This window comes from Oncorhynchus nerka, linkage group LG27 (genome assembly GCF_034236695.1).
Source record: "Oncorhynchus nerka isolate Pitt River linkage group LG27, Oner_Uvic_2.0, whole genome shotgun sequence".
Classification (NCBI taxonomy): domain Eukaryota; kingdom Metazoa; phylum Chordata; class Actinopteri; order Salmoniformes; family Salmonidae; genus Oncorhynchus; species Oncorhynchus nerka.
The window spans coordinates 23,937,265-23,947,591 of NC_088422.1; the positions used below are offsets into that span (position 1 = coordinate 23,937,265).

General features: G+C 39.1%; 1 protein-coding gene across 2 annotated transcripts; it reads left to right on the forward strand.

Moving 5' to 3' along the window:
* The first annotated feature begins 51 nt into the window (after positions 1-51).
* Positions 52-9,533, forward strand: LOC115111393 (ras-related protein Rab-27B-like). 2 transcript variants are annotated; one of them, XM_029637399.2, is made up of 6 exons: positions 52-598; positions 4,380-4,562; positions 7,083-7,168; positions 7,283-7,386; positions 8,100-8,223; positions 8,664-9,533. In XM_029637399.2, exons 2-6 carry the CDS (start codon positions 4,404-4,406, stop codon positions 8,848-8,850), a joined length of 660 nt encoding a protein of 219 aa, XP_029493259.1. In that variant the 5' UTR covers positions 52-598; positions 4,380-4,403; the 3' UTR covers positions 8,851-9,533. The 2 variants fall into 2 exon arrangements, with proteins under 2 accessions (XP_029493259.1, XP_064867543.1); XM_065011471.1 differs by lacking the exons at positions 52-598; positions 4,380-4,562 and adding an exon at positions 4,576-6,740.
* The last annotated feature ends 794 nt before the right edge of the window (positions 9,534-10,327 follow it).

Here is a 10,327-nt window from a genome sequence, read left to right on the forward strand (position 1 = left end):
CATTGTAATTAGTTTGCATTACATGTGATGTTTAAGCCAGAGCCTTAAAATGTAGATGATTATGCTCCCAGGTGCACAATTCTGTGTCATATGGTTAATATACAGTTTATCTAGTGTAGACCTTCTATAAAAATTATCTACATACAGTGGATGACACAATACATGTTCCCCCCCACAAGTTGACTTCATCATTATGTCCTAATAGATACTTTTTAGACAGGAAAAACAGAGTTTTTTCCTATTAGCCAACGATTAGCCTACTTGTTGAGCTTCCAGAAGAATAAGCGGGAGAAGGGGCCTTTTAAGGGGTTTACAAAGCTTACAGTTGGCTGATTTCCACTGAAATCCACAGCAGGACATTATTTGTGGACAGGGCCTCAATCCAGTTTTTCTTTTTTTTTCTCCTGAGAAATACCAGAAAGCACAAGGTCTGTGAACACCACATTCTGTGGTTTTTTTTTTTTAGCTGGAAACTCCTCCCTTATAGCATGTGAGAGGGGAAAAGGTTCAATCAACAGCATGTCTCCCCCCACTATGTGTTTACCAAGCACGGGTTGAGCTCCCTGAATGGAAGTTGGCAGTACCTCCGGCTAAATCGGTAAGACTGAATTTATTTGTTTTGGTCAAATCTTGGTAAAGTTCATCTAATTATTCAGCGGCATCAGTGTGTGGCATATTGGCTTAATCTTTCAGGCATTGATTGTGTTGTCTGTCACACTATATTGTTTGGGGGCTTTATCATTGGCCTACATTTTCTGAAAAGGCTACGTAAGACTTTCCTTATGTGCATAATGGCCATTTATCATTAGAATTTGCATATTGATTGATTTGATTTTGTTCTATGGCTCAAATATTTCTGGCATCACAAACACATGCCACTGACATAATTCAGGGTTTTTTTCTGGATCAAAAAGGGGCTGTGGTGGTGGGCGTGGCAGAGCACGTGGTATTGGGCAAGGTTGGCTGCATTTAGCAGAACACTTTAGAGGCCCCCATCTTGGTGGTTTTTTGTTGTTGCAATTTTAGCATTTTTAAGCCAATTTCCTGCAATTCTCAGAAATCCTCTTCCGAGCCGAGATATATTTTTGCAGTTTTAAAGTTAATTTCCTGCAATTCAACATATTTTGCCATGGAGCTGAGAGAAAATGTTGCAGTTTTTAAGGATAATTTCCTGCAATTATATGCATTTTGCCATGGCTAATGCTCTGTTATTTTAGTCAAACTCAATAACTAAATCAATACACTTAAATTCAATGTTTTTATTCATTTTCAATTCCCCTGACTGTTTAGCTTTTATTTTGGTGATTGTTAGTTCTCAGTTATTATATTATAAAACAATATACAGTGCATTCAGAAAGTATTCAGACCCATTGACTTTTACCAATTCTGTTACGTTACAGCCTTATTCTAAAATTGACTAAATTGGGGGGTTTTCACATACACAATACCCCATAATGACAAAGCAAAAACTGTTTTTCAGAAACTGATAATACATTTACATAAGTATTCAGACCTTTTTATTCAGTACTTTGTTGAAGCACTTTTGGCAGCGAACACAGCCTCGAGTCTTCTTGGGTATGACACTACAAGCTTGGCACGCCAGTATTTGGAGTTTCTCCCATTCTCTGTAGATCCTCTCAAGCTCTGTCAGGTTGGATGGGGAGCGTTGCTGCACAGCTATTTTCAGGTCTCTCCAGTGATGTTCGATCGGGTTAAAATCCGGCCTCTGGCTGGGCACTCAAAGACATTCAGAGACTTGTCCTGAAGCCAATCCTGCGTTGTCTTACTGTGCTTAGGGTTGTTGTCCTGTTGGAAGGTGAATTCAATTGGTTGGACATGATTTGGAAAGTCACACACCTGCATGTCAGAGCAAAAACCAAGCCATGAGGTCGAAGCAATTGTCCGTAGATCTCCGAGACAGGATTGTGTCATGGCACAGATCTGGGGAAGGGTACCAAAATATTTCTGCAGCATTGACTGTCCCTATATAAGGTCCCACAGTTGGCACTGCATGTCAGAGCAAAAACCAAGCCATGAGGTCGAAGCAATTGTCCGTAGATCTCCGAGACAGGATTGTGTCATGGCACAGATCTGGGGAAGGGTACCAAAATATTTCTGCAGCATTGACTGTCCCCAAGAACACAGTGGCCTCCATCATTCTTAAATGGAAGAAGTTTGGAACCACCAAGACTCTTCCTAGAGCTGGCCGCCTGGCCAAACTGAGGGAGGAGAAGGGCCTTGGTCAGGGAGGTGACCAAGAACCCTATGGTCACTCTGATAGAGCTCCAGAGTTCATATGTGGAGATGGGAGAACCTTCCAGAAGGACAACCATCTTTGCAGCACTCTAATCAGGCGGAAGCCACTCCTTAGTAAAAGCCACATGACAGCTCGCTAGGAGTTTGTCAAAAGGCACATAAAGGAGTATCAGTCCATGAGAAACAAGATTATCTGGTCTGATGAAACCAACATCCAACACTGGCCTGAATGCCAAGCGCCATGTTTGGAGGAAACCTGGCACCATCCCTTCGGTGAAGAATGGTGGTGGTAGCATGTTTTCCAGCGGCAGGGACTTGGAGACTAGTCATAATTGAGGGAAAGATGAACGGAGCAAGGATCTTTTTTATAATCTACACGGGTAATGAGTCCGTATTTAATGAGGGCATCTCATCCCTTTTTCAGTGTTTTAAGGAATCTGAGTCTTATGACAGGCCTCTTAAGAATGACACAGATTGCAAATAAACAAAACATTTGAAATAATCAAGAAGGTTGTGCTTTTAGACTTCTCAACTCGTAATTGGTCAATTGATGTCCATGATGGTAATGATGTAAAAATGTAAACATCCTTTTTGATATTTTCTTCCACTTGACCTTTCTATCCATCAGACTACACAATACTTTGTCATTTCATTTCTCAAATAAAGAATTACCGGTGTAACTGAATAAGTAAGAGGAGCACAAGTTCTTTGTGCTCTTTTGTATTCTCTCTCAGAACTATATGAGATTATACTGTATGTGGACAATGAAAGAATTTCCTTGCATCAATAGAAGCCACAGTTGAGTTTTCCTACAGCTCACACAGGACAGCCACTTGACTGATCATGTGAAAGCTGGGTCAAGTCATGTGCTAGCTCCTCTCTGATCAGCTTTTAAAACGTCCTGTCCATGGGATGTTTGAGCTAAAGTAGGCTAATGCGATTAGCATGAGGTTGTAAGTAACAAGAACATTTCTCAGGACATAGTCATATCTAATATTGTCAGAAAGCTTATTCTTGTTAATCTAACTACACTGTCCATTTTACAGTAGCTATTACAGTGAAAGAATGTCATGCTATTGTTTGAGGAGAGTGCACAATTTTTTAACAAAGTTATTAATAAACAAATTAGGCACATTTGGGCAGTCTTGATACAACATTTTGAACATAAATACAATGGTTAATTCATTCAGTCTAAAACTTTGTACATGCACTGCTGTCATCTGGGGCGGCAGGGTAGCCTAGTGGTTAGAGCGTTGGACTAGTAACCGAAAGGTTGCAAGTTCGAATCCCTGAGCTGACAAGGTACAAATCTGTCGTTCTGCCCCTGAACAGGCAGTTAACCCACTGTTCCTAGGCCGTCATTGAAAATAAGAATTTGTTCTTAACTGACTTGCCTAGTTAAATAAAGGTAAAATTAAAAAAAAAAAAATCTAGTGGCCAAATTCTAAATTGCACCTGGGCTGTAATAATACATTATGGTCTTTCTCTTGCATTTCAAAGATGATGGTACAATTATTTTTTTAACAAAATAATTGTTTTCTTCTTGGTATTATCTTTTACCAGATCTATTGTTATATTCACCTACATTCCTTTCACATTTCCACAAACTTCAGTGTTTCCTTTCAAATGGTACCAAGAATATGCATATCCTTGCTTCAGGCCAGAGCTACAGGCAGTTAGATTTGGGTATGTCCTTTTCGGTGAAAATTGGGAGAAAAAAGGGGCGGAACCTTATGCCCCTGTGATCATGAAGCCACTCATTGGGAATTTCAGCTATGTGTTCTGTTAGACCTGTTTGCCTGTTTCTAAATGTTAAGGCAATTTGCAGTATATTGGCTATATTAACAGTACTGTAATTACATTGTATATTATGACTGTTTCCAAGTATATAATTAGTTAAGGGCACATCAAGCCGGTAATGTCCTCTGGAAGACCTGTATAGAATCTTCTGAAGTCCTTGCAATGTAATAGTGACTCAACTGTATTTATTGTTACTATAATAATGGTGAATGTACCACTATTTACAGTAATGTATGTAATGTAGTTGTGTTCTCTATGCAAAAGCATGTTACATGCAAGTAAGAATATGACCATAATATGGTACTTTTGTTTAATATTTTAAGGCAGGTTCAGTACGAGGCTGCACAATGACAATGACTGACTGGGATTATGACTTTCTGATCAAGCTCCTGTCGGTAGGGGATTCTGGAGTAGGGAAGACCACATTCCTCTACAGGTACACAGACAACAAGTTCAACCACAAGTTCACCACCACAGTGGGAATAGACTTCAGGGAAAAGAGAGTGGTGAGTCGTGATGCTTTACTCCAGTGTGTAGCCCATGACATTCATTTAAAAGATCAAATTCATTTTCAGTCATCCTTGCTCCACAGCTTCCAATTTATGATAATGTGGTTCTGCAAATCCAAAAGGTTGAACAGTTGATTGTTTTTTTTACAAGGAATCGTAGTATCAACTGAAATATAGCTGCAAGCAGCGATGACCTGGGGTCCAAGCCTTTCTCGCCTTCTCAAATATTCTGCCTTATTTTACAAGTCATAGATTTCAGTTCAGGTACAACACCAACAATCCCTCACTGTCTAGGGATGTCTATCTGAAACCGGCAGTGGTGGGATTTGAACCTGGGCTGTCATGTATTACAAGACGAAGGCCTATGGTCACAGAAAAAAAATGGGTTGAACACTGTGGAAGAGCATGCGTGTATGTATGAATTGCAGGTTCCAGTCTTGACTCAATCTTGTAACACTGTAATGTTTGCCATTTAGCAGGTCGCTCTTATCCAAAGTAACTTGCGGTCATGCGTGCATTCATTCTTTACATTTGAGTGATCGTGAGAATCAAACCCACTATCCTGGCATTGCAAGCGCCATGCTCTACCAACTGAGCTACAGAGGACCACCATGACAATGTAAACATCTGTTGTTCTGCCCCTGAACAAGGCAGTTAACACAATGTTCCTAGGCTGTGATTGTAAATAAGAATTTGCTCTTAACTGACTTGCCTAGTTAAATAAAGGTTCAAATAAAACATACTGTGCTAAACTATGGTGCACTGTGGGGCTCAGTTGGTAGAGCAAAGCGCCTGCAATGCCAGGGTTGTGGATTAGATTCCCACGGGGTACCAATACGAAAAAGTATGAAAATGTATGCGCTCACTACTTTAAATTGCTCTGGAATAGAGTGTCTGCTAAATGACAAAAATGTACTGAACTTAACTATAAACTACTCATGTTTACTCTATTGGGTCTTATTTTTACCCATTTAAACTGGTCTTGTTTTGGTCATGGTCTCGATCCACTGGTCCTCGGTCTGGGTGTTAGAAAGTTTGGTTTGGATCTAAAGGGCTCCGGTCCTGACTTAATCTCTGGTACTCGCACCAATTTTATACTCTTGAATCCATACGTATGGTTACATGTAAACAATAATGTGATTATTGTGGATAGTCAGATTAATATAATAGTTTGATTAAAACGTAAACAAGCTTTGCAAGAATGACTATTTCCCTAATAATGCTGTTTATATAATGCACTCTAATGCAGAAAATCGACATTCAAAATGAACATTCTACTACAGCGACCATGTTATTTTTGGGAAGCATATTTGATTCTGAGTTCGCTCATGTAAAGTTTGTATGTGAAACTACGTCTAAGACGCATACATTCAGTTGTTTCCTAACTCGCTGATCTGCGCATATCAGATACACCGCTGGAATGCCGATTAAGGCGTTTACATGTCCTAATAATAAGAGAGAATGCTCAGAAAACCAGGTGTTTTAATCGGCTGATGCTACCTTCGATTTTGACCTCATGCCGATTTAAGATCAACAGAGTAAGGTGTTTACAGTACTATTTCATAATCTGCATACTGCCATAATCACTTTAATATCGAATTATTAGTGTGCGTGTAAACGTACTCCATGTTGGTAGTGGACAAGTGCACACTTCAGGTAACATTGTAGAGTATTGAGCTGAATGGCCAGGAGGGGGCTCCGTTTCCTCCAAGATTGACTTGAATTGTCAGGCCGGGGCTCACTGAACTTTTAAGAAATCAACTTCATTTATGGAGCATATAACGATATTGGTCTATAGATGCTGTACACCAAGTTTCTGAGAAATCGGTTTAGCGGTGTCTGAGGAAAAGTTGAACATTTTGGAAATATTTACATTTTCAAAATGTCAGATGATTCGTCATGGTGATGTCATTGGTCCTAGAGGAATATGTGTTTTTTGGGTAAAGAGAAACCTTTGTACCTAATTCTGTGACTAGGTCCAATGAAGAGGCGGGGCTTACCTTTTGAAGTCAAAAGTTGTTTATAGTGAACTAGTCGTTTTTATTGAACTAGTCAGTTTAGAACAAATTTTTGTTTACAATGATGTCCTACCCCGGCCAAAGCTGGGAACATTCTGCGCTGCCCTATGGGACTCCCAATAATGGCTGGATGTGCTGCAGCCTGGATTTGAACCAGGTACTGTAATGAAGCCTCTTGCACTGAGATGCAGTGCTTTAGGCCTCTGTGCTACTCAGGAGCCTGAGTTGCACCATTTGGGCTGAATTGCACCCATATTAACCAGATGTATTTGTACACCATCCCACCAGTTTGGTCTCTATGAGGTCTTACCATTTTAAGCGCTATAGTGCTCCAAAAATAGGATAATAATAATCCTAACAATTGTAATTTCAAGCCACTCCGGGACTTGGACCGCTAATTATAACAGTATGTTGGATTGGTAAAACAAATTCTAGAGCCAAAGAGTGTCTTTGGTCCTAGCTCTTGATATGACACTTATTTGACATCTTATGTCTTCAGACGTATTTGGGGACTGGCACTGATGGAACAACAGAGAAGACTTTTAAAGTGCACCTACAGCTCTGGGACACAGCAGGGCAGGAGAGGTAGGCCACGTAAACAAGCAGACAGTACATTTTGTAAGATAAGGATTTTCAATGATAGTCCATATCCATCGCTTTACCAGCATTTGAACATTGTTGTAATTGTATAAATTCCAGGTTCAGAAGTCTCACCACAGCCTTCTTCAGAGATGCCATGGGCTTCCTGCTCATGTTTGATCTAACCAATCAGCAGAGTTTTCTGAATGTCAGGAACTGGATGAGTATGTCTGTGAATCATCCATTTAGTACATCCTTTAAGAACCAGACCGACCACATTGATCGGGTATTTCAGTTTTGTATTTGGCATTATCAGTGGTGTAAAGTACTTAAGTAAAAAATAGTTTTTGGGGGGTATCTGTACTTTACTTTACTATTCATATTTTTGACAACATTTACTTCACAACGTTCCTAAAGAAAATGATTTACTTTTCTTACTCCATACATTTTCCCTGACACCCAAAATGATAGGAAAATTGTCCAATTCGCACACTTATCAAAATTACATCCTTGGTCATCTCTACTGCCTCTGATCTGGCAGACTCACTAAACACATGCTTCGCTTGTAAATGATATCTGTGTTGGCGCGTGCCCCTGGCTATCCGTAATTATATACATTTTTATTTAATGGTGCCTTCTGGTTTGCTTAATATAAGGAATATTAAATTATTTATACTTTTACTTTTGGTACTTAAGTATATTTAAAACCAAATACTTTTAGACTTTTTGCTCAAGTAGGTTTTTTACTGGGTAACTTTCACTTTTGCTTGAATAATTTTCTATTGAGATCTTTACTGTTAATCAAGTATGACAATTGGGTACTTTTTCACCACTGGGCATTATAGTAAATTATCTTGGTAGCTTGCTGTGATTCAAATATGAATTGACATATCCATAAATAACTGAAATTGTATTATGTCTTGTTATGATTGTTCAGGTCAGCTGCAGGCAAATGCCTATTGTGACAGTCCAGACATAGTCTTAGTTGGCACCAAAGCAGACCTTAAAAACCTGAGAGATGTACAAGGAAAACAAGCCAGAGACATGGCGGACAGATATGGGTAAGTGAGATCAATACTTGCTTGCTCAGGACAAAATTCTGCTGCCTCTATGAAATCTGATCTGACCGTACAATGCAATAAAATGGCTGGCTAGTCCTCTTACCATTGGCACGGCTAACTTCTCCAGTGCCTTAACATGAACTGAGGTTGTTTGAGTTCATACCTTCAGTACCACTGTAAAGCATTTATACCGATCCAGATCCAATGCTGGAAACAGGCTCACTATTTTAATACCTCTAATTTACAAAGAAGGAATCCGTGATCTACTACAAGCCAAGGTCTATGGATCTTCTTAAGCATCTTTAAACTAGAAATGACCCTATTAGAAATAAACCACAAGTTAACTGACCTTAATAATACATAAACCGAAAGTTAACTGTTCTTTATCCATTCATTTCAGTATAGTGTTCAGTATAATAAGTTCCTCCCTTCCTGCTTAGTATCCCCTACTTTGAGACAAGTAGTGCCACAGGGGCTGAGGTGGACCAGGCAGTGACCACTCTGCTGGACCTGGTGATGAGACGCATGGAGCAGAGCACAGAGGGGCCTGCGTCAGAGGCAGCCAATGGGAGTGCTGCCACTAACGACACGGCTGAAACGTCCACCAGCAGGAGGTGTGCCTGTTAGGATGTAGGGATGTTCATCCATTCAAATGTGTAACTATTGCATCTGGGGAGTATTATTACATTAGAAAGTTCAATTATCCCATCCAGTATTTATAGGAAGTGTATTATCCTCTTATGCATTAATGTGTGTTTGTCTGGATTGATAACTGTCACACTCAAGCTATGTATTCCCAACCTGGTCATCATTACCTGCTGAGTCTGTACATGTACTGTATGTTAATGATATGAAACGAGCAAAAGAACACACAATCTAATACTGAAAAATGATTCAAAGTAAATGAAAGCACCATGTGTATGTACATCTCAAACTGATATTTGCAATTTGACTAAGCTTTGTGTGATTCTAAATAGGTAAATACTCATGGGAAGTGTTTGAAGAAAAGTTGTATATCAGAGATTTCTGTATTTATTTTATTTGACAGATTGAAGCATTGATGGAAGGAAAATACAGGTACATACATTTATCATTGACAATATATAATCCTAACAGATTATGCAACAACTCTTTAACAATCATGGTTATTTCCTTAAATGTGAATGAGAAAATGTATTATTCTGTTTCACAAACCGAGATCGCACATTACAGGATCCATGAGTTCTATATGACATGGAGCACATTTGGTGTTTAGCTTGATTATTAGTGGAACAAAATTGTCATGCACATTGAATAAAGTATAGAACATGTTTAGAGCCCATAAATACTGTCAACCCAACACAAATTAGTTGAATATGTTTTAATACAAAGTCTTCAGAGTAAATGCAGTCACTTTAAATAAAGTTAATGTCCGTTTTACTAATGATTGCCTTTTGACAGGAAAATGTCTGGTTGCTTTGTCTTTATCAAAGAAATACATACAAGCGCAAACTTTGGGTGATTTGCAATCCTATAGGAATTCCGGGGTTCTATCACTGGCATAGCAACAAAAAAAATGACACACACCCCTGAGCTTTGGGGGGCCCCAAACTCCCGGAGGTTGGTCGGTTCACGCAGATGGTACTGAAAACATAAGCCATTCATAATTTTTTTGTTACATTAAATTAGTACTGCTAAATTTTCTCTCAGCCTCGTGGCAGAATGTGTGAAATAGCAGGAAATTGGGTCATGGATTCTTGGAAGTGGGGGCAATCCTTGTCCAGTAGGAAAAGGTTTTTTTTATAGTTGAAAAAGTGATTTTGTTGCATTCTTTCATCTAAAATGTATATTTAGCGAAATTATGTTAAGGAAAATCTTTTTGTGGGGTAATATTCAATATATTTTCAATATTATTTGTTTCCATGTCGGTTCTATGCCTGGAAATGCCTTTGTCCCGGAGCAAAGGATCCCCATTTCAAACTACATTTTACATTTAAGTCATTTAGCAGACGCTCTTATCCAGAGCGACTTACAAATTGGTGCATTCACCTTATGACATCCAGTGGAACAGCCACTTTACAATAGTGCATCTAAATCTTTTAAGGGGGGTGAGAAGGATTACTTT

Coding starts and splice junctions, on each gene's coding strand:
- LOC115111393 (XM_029637399.2), top strand. CDS start 4,404: ATGACAATGACTGACTGGGATTATGACTTTCTGATCAAGCTCCTGTCG. Junction 7,169..7,282: donor GACACAGCAGGGCAGGAGAG/GTAGGCCACGTA, acceptor TATAAATTCCAG/GTTCAGAAGTCTCACCACAG. Junction 8,224..8,663: donor GACATGGCGGACAGATATGG/GTAAGTGAGATC, acceptor CTTCCTGCTTAG/TATCCCCTACTTTGAGACAA.